The sequence below is a fragment of the Leptinotarsa decemlineata genome, unplaced genomic scaffold (genome assembly GCF_025532065.1).
Source record: "Leptinotarsa decemlineata unplaced genomic scaffold, Ldec_3_MD MMD2_tig00026358_RagTag_RagTag, whole genome shotgun sequence".
Classification (NCBI taxonomy): Eukaryota; Metazoa; Arthropoda; class Insecta; order Coleoptera; family Chrysomelidae; genus Leptinotarsa; species Leptinotarsa decemlineata.
Window position 1 is genome coordinate 8,121,681 of NW_027412703.1, and position 19,627 is coordinate 8,141,307.

General features: G+C 34.6%; 2 protein-coding genes across 2 annotated transcripts in view; both read left to right on the forward strand.

The window, feature by feature from the left end:
• The first annotated feature begins 2,694 nt into the window (after nt 1–2,694).
• The window catches only part of GXIVsPLA2 (phospholipase A2 group XII), a 47,547-nt gene continuing 30,614 nt past the window's right edge, over nt 2,695–19,627 (forward strand). Inside the window, exon 1 of the mRNA XM_074184762.1 lies at nt 2,695–3,049. Coding sequence (XP_074040863.1) covers nt 2,818–3,049 — 232 coding nt within the window. The 5' untranslated portion in view covers nt 2,695–2,817. The remainder of the gene's footprint in view (nt 3,050–19,627) is intronic.
• On the forward strand, nt 16,657–18,181 carry Nt5a (5' nucleotidase A). The gene has a single exon (XM_023169298.2). It carries the CDS (start codon nt 16,657–16,659, stop codon nt 18,106–18,108), a length of 1,452 nt encoding a protein of 483 aa, XP_023025066.2. The 3' UTR covers nt 18,109–18,181.

Here is a 19,627-nt window from a genome sequence, read left to right on the forward strand (position 1 = left end):
ACTGACAGTTTGCGTAATGTTGTCTATGGTTTGTTTTGAATTATTGCAAAGTTGACCGGTAATGTGTTTGTTTTGTGCAATAATTATATAATAATCTTATTGTCACAATATTGTTATTAACAATGTTGCGACCGGGAAGATCTGATCTTTCCTGAAAAAACAGTAATGCAATTAGGATTCGAAACATCGCGAATTCTTAATTGTTGGTGAAAACTTGGAAAAACGCAATATTGTGCTTTAACGTCGCGATGCTAAGCAACTACAACAAATATCTGTTTTGGCATGGCAATATCAAAATGAAAAATCCATAGAATGCTAAGTGTGAATATCATAGCTTTTGTTTCAACTTGATGTAGGTAAGTTTGTCTGGTTTTCAGAAAAGGAGTAAAAATACGCATGTGAGTTAGTCACAAAATTATAATTCAACTCACAAACCACTTAGTAAGTAATTTGTGATTCAACTGATTCAATTTCAGGTGAGGAAACTACCAAAAAGGTTAGCTCGATGAATTATCTGCTGCGATTTATTGCTTCAGCAATATTGCTTCGACATGTTCGTCAGCATTGAAACGGGGCGCTTAAATTTCATTCGGTTGAACCAAGCCAAAGTACGTTCAGATGAGTATATCCATTTACGCGATGCAACTAGCACTGAAGGAAACGCAGCTAATATTGGTCCATTGACTGTCCGGTGACGTATATAGGTAGTCCACATCACATACATGAATATGCGCAAGATGCAATGACATATGTTCGTCATGACAATCGGCCAGATCTCTTCATTACTTTTACGTGTAATCAAAAATGTATTGAAATTAGTCAAATTCTGCTTTTCGGACACACGTCAAGTGATCTACACATCACCTCAGGTGTATTCAGGCAAAAATACGGCCCCTGATGAACTACATTGTTGAACAATTCGTCTTTGGGGTAATTCGATGCTGGGTGTATTCTATAGACTGGCAGAAACGAGGCCTGCCGGACGCACACATTCATACATACACGTTCATGATCAATTGAACGTGGCATGTTTACGGCTTTCAGGAGTCGGAAAACAATCTGCTTTATTTGTTCTTGCGCCTGATAAAACGAAAAATGTCGTATATCACAGGGTGCTTCACTGAAGAGTTCACTCTTTCAAACAATCTCTTTTCATTTTATTATACTAATAAAGTAAAAAATCGAACTTGATAATTTTGTATTAATTTTGAAATCCTAAATCTGCTCATTCAAAGACTATTATGCGAAACGGAGTTCGCCTTGTCGGCTATTTATATTATAAGTACAAACGCACCAAGGTCATTTTCAGTTTTCGTACACTACAAGGTAGATCACCTCGACCGATGCCGCATCGTTACCGCAGCAGCAAACGAAACGTCAAGTATAAAAACGTGCAAACCGCGGCTCGGAAACATGACAATTTATTATTAATATGTTTATCACATACCTATCAAAGTCATAAAATGCAATTTGTTACATTTGATTCATTGAAAGTCTTATATTAATCCAGGATTAGATCAATCAGTTACCATAATACTTAGAACCCTACATTGAAAGTAATTGGTTTTGTGAAAATAATGTAACTATTTTCGATTTCTCATTTGAAATAACGTTTTCACCATGAATCCAACAAGACTCTACGCCTTTTTCCAGGTTAAATGATCGCAATTACGTCAATAGCATCAAATGTGGAATTTTCATAATGGCAAAAGTTAATCTTAAGGCAATATATTCTTCGAATGCGATTTATTTTCATAAAATGTTGATATGATGCATTAGGTGTCTTCTTCATAATGTCGGTGCACAAAGAACCGTAGATACCAATTTTGAATGAAATCACAGAATGATATTAAACCTCAATCGTAATCATAAATATTCATGATTTCTAATCGAAATTTCTTTATATCGGACCTCACAAACCATACCGCTTGTTTATCAAATCTGACAATAAATCACAAATTCCTTCATCTGATTTTATGAAGCAAAGTTCATTACTTTTGAAATTAACATTTATCATGAATTAGTTCATTCGAAATAATTCAATTTTAACCCACTAAACCACGCGCTTCATTATAAAGCCATACATAAATAAAAATCTAGTAGATGGTAGAAAAACTGGCCCCATTTCCATAATCATTAATAATAAATCAGATTTCCTGTAGGAACTATTTGAACAGAATACATTTTCACCTGAAATGATTTATTTTATAAATATATAATATCCCTCCGGTTATCAACTAAACTGACCGCCACTGTTTTATAGTCCAACTTACTACGCGTAAACAAAGTTATGTTGCCTTCAATGTAAGGATGGAAAAGACCTCTCTATCGTCTTTTGTTACTCTGAGGTTTTGGTCCTCTACCAAGGACTATTCTGTGTCTGTGCCCCCACTTGCCTAGCGAACAAAAAACAAATGTCATACCTCTTAAATTTGAATAAAAGTAATACATTTGAATTTTGGATTCAAAATTAGCTGAGATAATTAGTTATTTTATATTTGTAGTCAAGGATAAAAACAATATTTACACATGACACTCGATACTTGAACAACAATTGAAGATAGGAAACGCAATTAACGTCAATTAGTGATATGACAACTAACTTAAAAATATGTACCAATTACTTTGAGAAGTCTGTGTATTACAGGTTACCAGGGCTAGCTTTTACTGTGTTACAGGGACAGGGTTAGTTAATGTCATTGATGTGATACACGTACCTATTTACCTTAATTTTTTTCTACTTATTATCAAACCTAACCTTTAAGTGTAACGCGTCGTGACACAAAAGAAGTCTGATTTTTTTTTTCTTTGGAGAATATGAATATTCCATACGGAAAAGTGGCTGTGTATTTGTTGACGTTTATGGGATACATATATTCAGGGTATGGTTCTGGAGTTCTGTCTAATTTAAGAGATGCAGTTTTATCAGCAGAAACTGTTTTTGGAGAAGTTTTCAAGAATATTATAAATGTTGCTAACAAATTCAGGGAAATGCATGATGTCTTTGATGCAGCAGTAGAGGAAGATTGTGTATTTAAATGTCCTAACAGTAAGTTGGTGTGTTATTAACTTATTTACCAATTATTTTCTTGAATCCATATAGAGCTTAATTTACTTTTTGTCAAATACTATAAAAAAAGTTACCGTTTTGTTTACTGAATGTTGTATCCTGTAAATCTTGTCACTCCATGGCTGCATTACTGACATTGGGGTATTCTGAAGAGTGCAAATAAAAAACCAGAACAAATGTAACCAAATGTTATCGATTAATTCTAGGAATGATTACTCTCTAGCAACATATGCAAAATAAACCAAAAGACTAGGTTACATTTTACAAAACAGCATTAAATCAGAGAAAACACCTTTTATTATTAGAAATATTTTCAGTTTTGAGATGATTTTGAGTAACTTCCCAACTATATTCATGAAGAAAAATATAAACACATGTTTTGAGAAGAACTGGATGCAAGGATGTGATGAAAGCATATGGGATGTTTCATAAAAATTATGTGATATCACACTTGTATCTAATCTAATGATATCTGAATCAATTTCATAACGAATATTTGTAGTACAAACTGAACGGGAAAAAGTGTTTTTTGTATAATTCAATGTTCATATAAAAGTAGTTATTACGAAAGTAACAATGTTTATATGAAAGTATTTTTTTAGAGGGATTTTTTTTCCAGTTTATTTTGAAATAAATTTTTTCTTCCTTTGGAAGATTTCTACACTTTTTTTCATAAAGATGGAGAAGTAGAAGACCAAAACATTTCTATCCTAGGAATCTGACGTTTCATTATTTTTTGTGATGGATATATCCCATTTTGAATTATCTTGAGTTTTTTTTTTACTGCTTTGACTTGAAGAGGATGGTTGACATGAAGGGAACTGAATATAACTGTCATTTCTAGAAATTTTTTCACAAACAGCTGAATATTGATGAAATTCTATTCTGGTTTTAATTTATAATCTTTTGATAATACTTTATTTTTCCAAAATTTGTACCAAACTTCTTTCTCACCATTACCAACCCTTACACTTTCTAACACTTTTTCTATTCTGTTCATTCCTATGTATATATGCTGGATGACCAAAACTTTTCAAAGAGTATATAGGGTTTTTCTCCAAAAAACATCACATGAGTTGTGGATCAATTGAACTCATTCAGAACATAGTAGTGAAAGTTCTTATGAACTCTAATGAATTCTCCATTATTACACTTGAAACAAAGTAATTTATTTCAAGTTTGCTGTTCCATTCTGTTTATGTATTCGATAACTTTTTGATCCACTTCATATTTATGAGTCATACAAGAATGCCCAGTTTACTTATTCATCTATCAAGGCTTTCTCTCAGATCCTCTGGAAATTTTTTGAGTTGATTCAGATTGCTCTCAGGCTTCACAGTTGGCTTTTGGTAGATTTTTCGGTAACATATGAGGGTCTGCAATCAGTTTTTCAATGCCGTGGAACATATTTATTGGTAAATGACCTAGTATATGGCGTCAAGAGGAAATATGAATATTTGCGATTCATACTGTTGAAATAGTTGATTCTTTTCATTGGATAGTAATACATTTTTGTCGCATTCTTTTCCATGATATAAGAAAACATTTCGTATCAGATTTATGCTTTAATAATTTTTTTCAATACATTTTGTATCATATTCATACTTTTATCATTTCTGAGTGGAAAGGAATCATTATGGAAACAAATATTTAAAAGGATCTCTTTATTTTCCATCATGTGCGAAGTATCAAAAATCCACTTTTTATTTGTTTATTTGTTTGCACGGGACCACCCCTTTTATAATAGTATAAGCAAGAAATATAATAAATATTCATATACAATTTAAAAATTAGCGAAAATACTCAAAATGTAAAAGTGAGACTTGAAGTAAATTCGAGCATGTGAAAGTGAGTAAAAGCACAGAATTATAGATTATACAGTTCAAAATACAGAGATAAATGACGAGAATAATATAAAGGATACGTATAAGTAATAAGTGAATATGTATAGTAAGAATTTGGTGTATAATTAATTTTCGAGCCCCTCTTAGAAGACATTTGATTTTTACAGGCCTATACCTGTGATCTCTAGATGTAGGTTTTCTTCATTGAACATTCTGAGTGAACGATCAATAGGAGAGTGCTATCTATAGTTTATATGATGGAAGGAAACGTGAAACAAATAATTATTTCTGAGAGTGCTTTTTGGCACATGTAAGTGAATTCTCTCTAGAAGTTCCGGGCATGTGTTAAGGACATTAATTAATTTGTATATAAATATAAGGTCAGCATTCTCTATTCTTCTGCTCAACAAGTCTAGGTTTAGACTGCTCAAAAGAATTGTATAATCATGATTATCAATGTGTATATTCATTTTATAAGCACAAAATCTCAGAAGTTAATGTTGGACTCTTTACAATGTGATACAATGATTTGTATAAAATGATGACCAATAATCGAGCTACTGTGTTAGCTAAACATAAAATAAAGTATGTGGAGATCAAATCTTAATGTGTAGTTTATGAAATTACTGTGGATCTTCATCAAATAACGGCTGAATCAATCAGAAAAAAAGTAACATTGTCCAATTATTCTATTGTCCTGTAAATTTTAAGATATTCTGCGAATATTAGAAAGTTTGAATTTTCATAACATTCTCTAATATCATTAACAAGGACGTTGAACAGAAGAGGTGTACAATAAGACCCTGACGTCATATGAATGATAGTTGACCTAGCATTTCCTTTCTTAACTTGTTGAGATAGGCCAGTCAAAAAACTTTCAAACCATGATAGAGACAGATCTGTGAAACAAAAGAATCTCATCTTATGTAATAATATATTGTGATCCACACGATCAAATGCCTTGGAGAATTTTATATGGACTGCATCCATCTGGCCTTTTTTTTCAGAACACCAGTAGAGTGATAACTGAACACTTTTTCATAGAAAAAACACGATGAATTTTTATGAAACGTTCTTTACAATAAGCTATACTATAGGTGAGTCTGGTTACATATACCACGATAGTTCTTTGTGTCTTGAAACTGTCATTGTCATTCTAACAAGATAAAAACTTGTTGCTGTTTTCTAGATCAATCTCGTCATTATATTTTGATCAATAATATTGCATTTGTATTCACATTTGATGCCAACCAAAGATTTTATAAGAACATGTTACGAATATTCACATCTCATATCCTAAATGTCATCGAGCACTCTCCACATATTGGGAGGCATCCGAATAACAAGTTATTTGGCTAACTATCTCCGAATCAATGTTGAACGAGTGTTAAAGGTTTGGCCAAAGAGTGTATATCTCCAGCCTTCATATTTTCTTGCACTAGAACGTGGAGATACAGCTAGATCGTTTTCTTCCTCAGTAATAATTTAATGAAGATTTATTCCAAGTCCATGTATGCAAAGACTAAAATCTGCCGGAAGATCTAAAGTAAATAATTCGTATTACGGATACAAAGAAAAACAAATCATAGAAATTTACACAGTTATATACCCAAAGCTCTCCAGTCGTATCTTCTGATTACAAACTCATTTCAGTGTTGAGTGAATTGCCGATAAATTTCCCTTGTCTAGGTGTTTGTTTCAGCTCTAAAGATCCATCTATTTGTGCTTCTGTCACGGAAGTTATTCTATCATCCATGGTTGCATATATTCCTTTTTCAATGAAAGGAACTTCTAACGGCAAACCTTGGTTCAACAAAAATTGCGAGCAAGTTGTCGCCTCCAAAAATCTCGCCTACCGGCAGTGGCGCAAAATTCCCAGTGTCGAAAATCGAACTAGGTCAAGATCCTTCTGGTCGGTAGCTAAAGCTCTTAATCAAAACTTGACAAAATCCACAATTACACTACTGACACGAGCGGATGGTGGATGGTTCAATTGCAAAAACAGCCATAGCACATCTACTAGCTGAACAACTTGCGTCCCATTCCACAGTCGATTTTCTGGGAAAGGTACCCACCATTATTCCCACACTAGAATCATCCAGGCGTCTGGTCCTGATGAAGTGTCCATCATCGTACTTAAAAAGTGCGCAAATGAACTCGCAGCAGCAGACTTTTCAACCTGTCTTTCAAGTAGGGGATTTTTCCTTCTGATTAGAAGATTGCTCGCGTTCAGCATATTCCCAAAAAAGGCAAGAAATATGTTTCAAATAACTATAGATCAGTCGCTCAGACGAAGTTCAAGGTCAACAGGCGACCTTCTATCGTATGTCGCCCATATGTGGAATAAAGCAATCGAGTGGCGTGATAGCTCTTCAGCTTCCTGAATGAACATTCCCTGCAAGCGGTCGTCGACGGATATCTCTCGAATACATCTACCATCAACGCTGGTGTTCCCCAGGGATCTATATTGTGTCCAACCCTATTTCTATTGGTAATGAATGACTATTTGGAGAAGAACAAGAATCCAATATATTCATTTGCTGACGACAGCACACTTGTTTCGTTGTTCCATTTGGATTCCAGGACATTGGTGGCGGATGCACATCTTCACCGGCAGCAGGAGGTTGCATATCTTAATGAGGATCTAGAAGTAATTTCGAATTACGGTGAAAGTAACCAGGTTCAATTCAATGACACAAAAACCCTGGCATCGGTTTTCTCCAAAAAGATAAATGTCTCTAAATCGGATATAATAATGTCAGGTCAGACAATTCTACTTTCTGCTTCGATAAGTTTGTTGGGGGTTAAAATGGACACTAATATATCTTGGCACAATCATGTCGCTGAAATTGTAAAAGCTGCTTCTGAAAAGCTTGGAAAACTGTTCCGAACCAGACAACTGTACACACCTCAGCAACTTTTGATGCTTTATGAAGCTCAGATCAGACCTTCTTTGGAGTATTGTTCTCATGAATGGAACTCCCCCCTAAGTATATCCTGAAGCTGCTGGATTCCATCCAGAGAAGAGCCATCCGCCTGATTGGAGACGCGAACATCACTTGCAACCTTGATAGTCTGGAACAGCGAAAAATGGTTGGAGATTTGTATTCCTTATATGGTGTTCAAGTGGCACATTTGATTCCACCACGAGCGGTATGTATCAGAAATACGCGACGGACTGTGGCTGCTCATCGGTTTGAGGTTGAACGTCATTGTTCAAGAACACTTTCATTTGAGAAACTGCGTTTATGTGGAATAAACTTCCTGAGAACGTTTTTCCAAATGGAATCAAATCCAATCTGAATCACTACTTTCGCAGAGGCACCGCTCTTAAAGTGCCTTCCATAATACCTAAGTCTGATAGACATATTTGATTTTTTTTGGGTTGGATTTTACGTTTAAGATAAGCAACTTCAACTAGATAGAGGTTTTTGAAGAAATGAAATTGAGAAAATTTTCAAAAATATATTTTTTGTTCAGAAACCCCCAATTGTTACGATTTTATGCTATTTAAAATTGAAAATGATACTCATGAATTGTACTCAAGAAAACCTTTTTTTTACAAAAAGTATCATTTATCAAAGTTAAATTATAACAAAAATATTGTGAATTGACATATTTCTCATTATTGTAGTAATATAGGGAATAATTGAAACTCATAAGTAATTAAAGAATAATACTTTCAAATATTCCCTGGCCCATAGGATTTTGAATTACAGTCAAACATACCTAGTAGTATGTTACGATCTTCACAGCGGACCTCAACTTTTTTATTTGAAGAGGTTGAAGAGCTTGCTTCAGAAAAAATAATCAGTATCGAAAAAAACTTTTTTTGGGATACCAAAATGTTGGCTGCACCGCCCCATCAGCGCGGTGCAGCCAAGTGTTAAGATGGCAACACTTGTTTGCCGAAAGCAGGAAACAACACATACGCATGGAGTCAACAACAGAAGCCAACCGCACATTTGTGGTTCCAGTTAGAAGACCTAGAATTCCCAGGCTACATCTAACATGATCACGTAGGCAGCTCCGTGTCCAGGTCCAGGATATAAATAAAAATAGAGAGTTTATCGAGTGTGCACGATACAAATAAAAAATGAAACAATTCGTGGACACAACACTCCAAAAAAGGGGGGCAAACCGCGGACACGTGTTTCTGGCTATTGGCCTCACATGGCGGTGCAGCCAAGTGTAAAGATGGGCAAAACAACACATACGCACAGAGTCAACAACAGAAGCCAACCACACATTTGGAACCACATATATATATATATATATATATATATATATATATATATATATATATATATATATATATATATATATATATATATATATATATTTAAGTTCAGGGTTGCCTCTTTTCTCTCATGCAGACCTACCACTTTGTAGGTACGTGTGGCAGATACATATCGGATCGACCAAACGAAATTAATTTCTGCTTTTCAAAGTGGGAAATAATTTGCGACGAATCTTCCAAGTCGAAGACGTTGCACAGGTGCCTGATGGTTTTACTTCAACTCTCTGCGCGGTATTAGCTGGGTGGGTTGTTTGTTTTTCCGTTGGGTATCTGCCACACATACCTACAAAGTCGTAGGTTTGCATGAGAGGAAAGGGGCAACCCTGAGCATGTCACACACACACACACACACATATATATATATATATATATATATATATATATATATATATATATATATATATATATATATATATATATATATATATATATATATATATATATATATATATATATATATATATATATATATATAGATAAAGGAGTTTTTTAATCGGACATAGCACTCAAGGAAGTGGCAAACCATAGACACGTGTTTCGGGCTTTTGGCCCATCATCAGTATGGTGCAGCCAAGTGTAAGGATGGGCAACACTTGGTTACCAGAAGAAATAAATACAAATGCACGGAGCCACCAGCAGGAGCCAGCCGCACATTTGTGGTTTCACTTAATAGATCTTGTGTTTACAAGAAAACTATCAAAATCACCACGGAGACAGCTATAGCTACCTGCGTGACATCCGGGTCCAGCTGTCTCCGTGGTGATTTTGATAGTTTTCTTGTAAACATAAGATCTATTAAGTGAAACCACAAATGTGCGGCTGGCTCCTGCTGGTGGCTCCGTGCATTTGTATTTATTTCTTCTGGTAACCAAGTGTTGCCCATCCTTACACTTGGCTGCACCATACTGATGATGGGCCAAAAGCCCGAAACACGTGTCTATGGTTTGCCACTTCCTTGAGTGCTATGTCCGATTAAAAAACTCCTTTATCTATATCAAGACACTCGATAACCTTCGTATATATATATATATATATATATATATATATATATATATATATATATATATATATATATATATATATATATATATATACCGGGTGTCAACGAATCTATTAGACAAGTCATAACTTCTAGACTATTAGGTGTATCAAAACGAGATTTGGTACAGATAAATGGTATGTGGAGAGGAGAGTTTTCACATATTTTTCACTTTCCGGTCACTCCCGGTTTCAGCGGAAATGGCTCCGGTTCTGAATTTTTAAATGGAACACCCTGTATATTGTAACATTTTTGGATTTCTGAGACAATTCTGGATCAGAAACTGACATTTCCGGAAGTTTTTCAGCCTACTTGATTTTTTCAGAGTCACTTTTAAAATTGCATCTAGGTGGCCATGATCGGACGTAAACTAATCTATGGACCTCAGGTGATATCAGAAAATTGCAATAGCGGAGTTTTAGTGACTAGTGTGTTGAATATGAATGAGACAAGTTTACAAAATAACATTTTCGTGTCTAACTATTATTTTTCAAATGGCGACCATTTTTTGACAAGCACTTTCCGAAAAAAGGATTTTTTGACAAATCTAACGATACTAATTTATTTGCTATTGGATTACAAATAAGAACATAAATTAAATATTACTGAGGAAAATACTCGATACAAATTCATTTACTTTTGTCAAGGGTGCCATGGATAGGAATGATGCATAATATTTTGCGGTTATTTCCATCAAGTCCACTTTGGAGAACAAAACGCTCACCTAGGTTATGACAGTGACATAAGCTTTATGAGCAGAAAGTAGAAGTTTCTCTTGATTTTCGTTAATTTTAGTTTAATTTTTCGTCGAAATAATGTATACTCAAAGTGAAAAAGTGGATATGTTGTTATTGTTTGGAGAATGCCACAGAAATTCAAGGAAAGCTGCTGAGTTGTATGCTCAGAGATATCCCAATCGGCAACACCCATCTCATCAGTATTTTCCCTATGTTGAGAGTCGTTTTAGGCAAGAGGGAAATCGAGACGCAGAACAGAGATTTGTCATAAATGAGGAGACTGAGATTAACGTTCTTGCTATGGTAGAAGTTGACAAAACGGTTTCTTTAAGAGAAATTAGTAGAGAAATGCAGATAAGTCACGAATCAGCAAGAAAAATACTGAAAAAGCACGGATATCGAGCATTTAAATATCAGTTACATCAACATTTGTATGCTGACGACGGCAATAGAAGAGTAGTATTTTGTGATTGGTTGCTTCAAAATCATAGAGTTAACCCAAATTTTATCAACTTCATTCTATTTTCCGACGAATCACGGTTTACAAATAATGGCATAATAGCAGAGACGTACTTGATTTTTTAATAGAGCATTTTAATAATAGAGTTATTGCAACCAACGGTCCAGTACGGTAGCCTGCCCGCTCATCGGATCTGACTGTGTTAGATTTCTTCATGTGGGGATATGTAAAAGAAAGGGTCTACTATGCAACAGCCCCAGCCACTCTCGAAATCTTAGAAGAAAGGATTCAACAGGCATTTAGAAGTATATCGCCTCAAATGTTACAAAACGTGTTGAGAGAAACAATTGAACGAGCTGAAATGTGTCTTGAACAAGGAGGGATGCACTTTGAAAATTTACTATAGTGGAATTTTCAAGAACTTAGGATATTGCAAAAAATCTAAGTGCATCGCTGAAATTATTAGTTAAATTTGGTAAATTTGTTGATCCAATCGCAAATAAATTAGTAACGTTAGATTCGTCAAAAAATCCTTTTTTCGGAAATTGCTTGTCAAAAAATGGTCGCCATTTGAAAAATAATAGACACGAAAATGTTATTTTGTAAACTTGTCTCATTCATATTCAACACACTAGTCACTAAAACTCCGCTATTGCAATTTTCTGATATCACCTGAGGTCCATAGATTAGTTTACGTCCGATCATGGCCACCTAGATGCAATTTTAAAAGTGACTCTGAAAAAATCAAGTAGGCTGAAAAACTTCCGGAAATGTCAGTTTCTGATCCAGAATTGTCTCAGAAATCCAAAAATGTTACAATATACAGGGTGTTCCATTTAAAAATTCAGAACCAGAGCCATTTCCGCTGAAACCGGAAGTGACCGGAAAGTGAAAAATATGTGAAAACATTCCTCTCCACATACCATTCAACTATACCAAATCTCATTTCAATTCTCCTAATAGTCTAGAAATTATGACTTGTCTAATAGATTCGTTGACACCCGGTATATATATATATATATATATATATATATATATATATATATACAGAGATATAGATATTATTGAGTGTGTATGATATAAATCAAAAGGAGGAAATCGTGGACATGACACTCAAGAAATATGGAGGCAAACCGCGGACACGTGTTTCTGATATATATATATATATATATATATCTGTTTTAAAATCTTTTTTTCCATTAATCAGCTGCCGCCACCATACGAACGACAACTCAGAAGTTGAGAAAGTAGTGCGAGGTAAGGACTAACGAGTTCTTACCTTTTAACGTGTGATGTCAAAAATAATGTAGAGAAGTTGGAGAAATCTGGAGTTTATAAGCTTAAGTGTCCTCCTGAGTGTAACAGTGTTCATGTGGGACAATGTGGCCGAAATTTCCAAAAATGGTATGCTGAACATGAAAGGTCCTTCAGACTGGGAAAAAATTATTCGACGTTTTCAAACCATTCCTTGGCATGCAACCACAAGTTTCCAAATCTAAACGATACGGAAATTTTGCACTATACAAGGAAGGGTTACAAACTCAATTATTTGGGAATCCTTGGAACTGCAGAAAGTTCTGCAAAAGCATTTTCATTATTTCTCATTTCAATAGGATATTGAATCAAGTATGAACATGAAAAATAGCATATTTGATAGTGCAATAATTGGACTATCGACGACATACTTTCAAGTCCCCTAGTCTTGAGTGCATTTGCGCTCCTCTACATCAGAGGTTCTCAAACTTATTTGTCTCCCTCCCACTTCGATAATTATTCATTTTCTAGCGCCCCCCAAATTTTTTTACTCTACTACATCTTAAGAATCACAATCGCAGTCATTATTTTAATAATTAAATTATGTGTGTCATGTGAAAATAAGACTTTCTGATGTGGGTAAAACACCATTTTGTAATATTAGGAAAACTGTTATTCATGTTATTGAAACAAACATTTCAATTTGAATTTTAAAACTAATCTAATGTAAAGGATGTATTTGATGATTTTTAACAAGTTTGTTAATATCAGGCTTGCATTTACTCAAAAACAGCCGTAAGTCACCGCGTTCGGTAATCTGCAACCGATTTCTCTTTTTAGTTAGCAACGTTGCCACAGCACTAAATCCACGTTCACACAAATACAGTGATGGAAATGCTATAAAAAATCGTTGCACCATGGACCACAATCTAGGGTACAATTGCGGGATTGGATTTGTAGCAAAATTCTTGGTATCCATTTTTGAATTCTATTTTATTTCCTCGTTCGTTATCAGTTCTATGAACTCTCCTTCCAGCTGGGGTGATTCTGCTGTATTGACATTTGAAAAAGGATCCAACACCCAGTCCGGTATTTCCAAAATGTCCTGGAATCGTTCTACAAAATCACTGTGGAGGTTATTCTCCAAATGTTGGCAGTAAACAAGCAGGTCGTCGTTGTTTTAGGATATTGCTGTATGAGAGCAATTGGGCCACAAAAGCAGCAATAATATTTTTTGTTTTGATCAAATTCAAGTCGTCACCTTAAAGTTGGAGATTGATATCATTAAATAATTTATACAGGTCTGTCAAGTACGCAATATCATTCTTTGAAGTGATGAGGTTGTCGTGCAATTCTTTGTCTTTGTTTTTCAAGAACTCTATTACAGAGTCAAATAGATTGTAAAATCGAGTCAGACAGTTACCTCTTGATAAACAACGCACTTCTGTGTGAAATAGCAATCGGTTGAAATCTTCATCATTAGCAACACAAAGCTGATTAAATAATCTGTCATTTAAAGAGCTGTTTCGGATTTTATTGACTGCTTTTGCAGTGATTGAGAAAGGCGCTCACTTACATTTTTCGTAACTAAATGTTGCTTATGAATGACGCAATATATAGCGAGCACACCTGGAATTTCATTTTTCAAGTACGCTATGAAGCCTTTTTGACGTCCTGTCATAGCCGGAGCGGCATCCGTAGCAGCTGATATAATATTCTTCAGTGGAATTTCATTCTCATCACAAAATTTGTTCCAGTGTATTATATATGGTTTCTCCTTTTGTATCCGTCTCTAAATTTCTGGCAAATAGTAGTTCTTGATATATTTTCTCATTTTTAAAAACCTCAGGTATGACAACAACAATGCTTCATTGGTTGGTAAAGTGGACTCATCTAACTGAATTGAGAATTTAGAAGTCTTCAGATGATTGCACAATGACTCTTCGATGTTTTCAGCCATCTCATCAATTCATTTTTGCACGGAACTATTGCTCAAAGGAATTTTTCGGATAATATCTGCCGCTGGTTCATGGAGCACAGTAGTTATTACTTCTTTTATTGCCGGTAAAATTAAATCCTCTCCAATAGTTTAAGCAATTAAGGTTACCTGTTTGAGCAATTAGCAAGGAGATATTGTAGGAAGCTTGGAGTCCGTCGTCGTCATGCTTAGAAACCGCTGAAAAAAGTTTTGACACAGTTGGCTGAGCTGAGTATTTCTTTTCCAGTTCTTGAAAATAAGTCACACTTTTGTCTTTTTTATCTGAATGCATTTTTTTCAAATGATCTTGTAGCCTTGAGGGTTTCATCACTTCATTCGAAAATGTTTTTTGACAAAGAAGGCACATAGGCGAAGATGGATTTGTGGGATTTTCAATAAATTCATATTTTATATATTCTGCGCTATACTGCCGATTCTTCTTTTTTGCTTCAGACATAATTTTGTCTTCAAAAATACCGAAGTAAAGAATTGAGTTTTAAAAACTTGCTAATGACACCACTCACACTATTCACCACCTCACGTTTACGTTTACCTAGCTAGTCGCTAACTAAATTCACTTGTTTTCGCAATATCGTCGAATGACATTACTGGCTGGATGGCGCGCGCGCTTTAATATGAGGCAGCGGGCGGCCCTAGCACTTTCGAGAATGGAGAATAGAAACTTCTCGCTTCACATTGAAGCTTACCGCCGTCTATTGTATAGTTTGACAACTATCGGACAGGAAATAGTTACTGCTAGTCACCTAGATGGCGTTACACGAAGAAAAGCGCGTTAAGCGTAAAGGAGCGGTAAAGTTTGTGTTGAAAGCAAAAAAAAACATTTTTAAATTAGTCATCGCCCCCCTAAACCGCTTCAACGCCCCTCAATCCTCTCTGTGCCCTTTACTGCCCCCCTATAGGCCTCCACTTTGAGAAAGACTGCTCTATATGAACATTCATGCGCGTTGAAGTGAAATGTTTTTGCCTACGGCCGGCTCCACAGGTTGGCCCTAATGCTAGTCCTACAAAGTATGGATCAAGAAACTTGAATTGGTATCAACGTTTGCAAGTATGTTATAGCGCGCAAGTAGCGTGTTATCCACATTAGTAGCATTGGGGCCATAGTATTTAGACCTCATAGTGCTTGTTTCATGTCTCTGTGTCAATTTTCGTCTCAGCCGTTGTTTCAAAAAATATATAATTGGCCAACTCATACAGCATAATTTAAATCCTGAATATTAACGCTAGTGACATGTGTAATATGACGACGTCAGCTTTTGCTTTTGTTTTGATAATCTGTTTTGATAATCTTCCTTAAAAATCACAAAAAGCGTTCACCTCAACAATCGGCGGTCACCAGTCAACTAAAATAACACATCAACTTTGGTCAGTCATAGTCTTAAGAGTTGAAACTTGGAGAACCTTTTTAGGTCACCAGTTAAGGAAAAAAGCTGGGAACAAACAAGAACGAGAAACATATAAATGCTTTTAAGTACACATACAAATTGAACTTTTTCTGGCGACTTGAATTAGGAATGAAATGCCCCATATTTTTCCATTTCAGTGACAACACAAGGCGTTTTTAAATATTTCAATGCTCCAAAGTAACACCAAACTACACTCAATCTGTTTTAATCTGTTTTTCTGTTAGTCAGCTGTCGCCCCCATACGAACGACAACTCTCAGAAGTTGAGAAACTTGTGCGAGCTAAGGATTAACGATGTCTTACCTTTTAACGTGTGATTTCTAACACGTGATTCCTAACAATAACTCTGTTTATTGTATGAGTTGGAGAATTTCCATATAGGAGGAAACTGCAGTAACGTTAGTTACAATTGAAAGTGGTAAAAAACATAGAAATTTTCAATTGGAGTTTTATTCATTATTTCAAGTAATTTTCACAATTTTGTCGGGGGTAATGTTCATATTCAAATTAAAATATTTTAAAACCGAGACAATATATGCGTTTTCTCTATGGAGCGGAATATTCGAACGCAACACAATGCGACGAAGAAAGAAGAAGAAGAAGAAAGTGAATGTGATGTTGATATGTTTTCTTCCCTTCATAATTTTAAATCATTTCCAATCAAAATATGGAAAATTATTCTATATCAAAATAAAATTAGAATTGCTAATGAAAGTAGGCTATTCTCAAGTATATCCCATTCAAATTACGGACACAGGATGAGAGGGACGTCAAAATTCAGTTTTACTGACTATGATTGTATAGGATTTGATTTGGATAATACACTAGCTCGATACAAAGTAGGAAATATGATAGAAATGGAGTACAGCATAGTTTCAAATTATTTGGTTAAGAAGAAAGGTTACTCAGACAAATTTTTGTTGCAACCTCTAGATCATAATTTCATTATGAAGGGGCTGATAGTGGATGACGAAAATGGAAATCTGATCAGAATATCTCCTGATGGCAAAATTCTTCAAGCAACACATGGAACCAAGTGGTTGAGCGATGAAGAAATTTTGAGATATTACCCAAATCGTCACTGGAAAGCAACCGATTTGTTTGTGGAAGATCCTCTCCAAACATGGAATGGTCCGTACTCTGAGAGAATGAGAACATTATTAGACTACTTTGATATAGTTATAAGTTTAGCATTCGCTAGAGCAGTTGATTCTTTGGACGCTAATGGTGGAAATAAAAAAGTTTATGAAATTTGGCCAGACCTTCTCGATTCTTTAATTTATATGTTTAATAGAGATCATTTCAAGAAGAATATTGGCGAGTACTTTCCTGAAGTCAAGAAGAATCCTGAAAATTATTACTACAAGTGTAGTGAGAATTTGATTAATTGGCTACAGACATTGAAGAATAATGGAAAGCGCTTATTTCTCATCACTGGAGCACATGTAGATTTTGCTTCACTGACAGCATCTAATACGTTAGGTGCTAATTGGAGAGATTATTTTGATATTGTTGTTTGTTACTCCAAGAAACCAGGGTTTTTCACAATGAAAAGGGATTTTATCGGTTTGGATGGTTTGCATGAAACAGGTCCTGTGGCTTTGGAGGATTTACAAGTAGGAGGTATTTACACTCACGGGAACTGGAACGATCTGAAAATATTCATGAAGAAAGTTTCGTACTTGGAGGATCCTAAAATTCTGTATATAGGCGATAATTTGGTTCAAGATATCTATACTCCAAATGTTCATTCCAAAGTTGATACTGTCGCTGTATGTGAAGAGTTGGAAGCAGAAAGGACTCACGGGTTTGCTGAAAAGTGGCATCCAGATGAACAGTTTTTATGTTCGAGTATATGGGGGTCATATTTTCATTGTAAAGATAAGAATATGATCACTAATTGGTATCACATAATGAAAACTCATTCACGAATGTGTGTTCCAAGTTTAGAATATTTAGCTAGTTTTCCAGTGAATCACACATTTGAAGAGGTTAACTGAATTGTCATGTTGTACATAGAAGTATTTATATAATTGTAGTTTAAGGATATACATTACAAAGATTTATGTGTTATTTTTTTTCACAATTAATTCTGACATAATTCTTCGATATCTACTTATTATAAAAACATATTGCATACAAATTTTGCATGAACAAAACTGAGGTAGTGTTGTGAAAATTAATAAGAGAATGTCTAGAATAAGATTTAAAGAAATACTTTTAAATTGCTAGGAATCTCATGTTAAAAGTTGAAACCTCCTTATTCCTTAGCTTGCACAGGTTTACACTTCTGAAAGTTGTCATTCTTAGGTTGGCGAGAACTGGTTAACGAAAAAACTGATTTTAACAGGGTTGAGTTATCACTTGGCAGAACACATTTTTGGATAAATCCCATATTTTGTAGTAATATTACATTGATATTTGACTGGATTTTCATCAAGGGATTTCATCAAGGGATATATTTTTAGGAGAAAATAAAATTTGGACAAGAAAGGTTTTGGCTTAATACTTCTCCATCTTTATATAAAAAAATGTGGGAATCTTTCGAAGAAACAAAGAAAGCAAATAATTACAAAATAAACTCTCAACAAAGATATGTGGATCATACAAAAAAGTAATTTCAGACACAAACTGGAAGAGAAAGCCCTCTCAAAACAACTATTTTCATATAAACATTGAATTACAGGAAAAAAAATACTTTTGAAACAACTACTTCCATATGAACATTGAATTATACAAAAAACACTTTATTTTCAGTTTGTACTCAAACATTCCTTATGGAATTGAATCAATCAATCAAATATGCTTTAATGTCAGAAGAAACTGTTCTTATCGACAAAGTCATTGTATAGGTAAAACAAGTTGAAAAAGTAAAAACAAAATGGTATTGATATAGACTAGTAAAATGAATAAGTAGGTACAGCCACATGATGAAAACATGAAAATCAAACCAAATGAGGAGACAAGCGTATTTTAATTGCAACAAAAATGTTCACCACTAAAAAATTCCTACATATTGAAGAATGGATGAGTGAATAGAAGTTCTTTATCATGTTTTTCAAACAATCCTAATGATTCAATATCCCTTAAGCTTAGTGGTGAGCAATTATACATTTTTAGTCCATCATAAATGAGATATTCCTTAACAAGATTGTTTTTTTTGGTAGAGGTTGAAGTAATCTCAATTTTTCTGATGATTGCGTGTTATGACATGAGGGCACTAATATATTTCTTACAATTCTAGTTTATTAGGCAAGTGGTTTCTAAAATAAAGATTGAAATAACTGTGAGGATTCTATTATTTTTTAAAAAGTCCCTGCACAAATCACTCATTTTTACTTAATAGAGAGCCCTTATAGCTCTTTTTAGCACTACTTGCACCATATGTAAGAGTTGTTTGTTGCACACTCCTCAGAAGGCTCTGCCATAGACTAGGTGGGCTTCAATAAGAGTAAAATAAGTTGGTTCAGCAGCTGTAAAACCCAAATCATGTGATAATATCTTAATGGCTTAGCATCC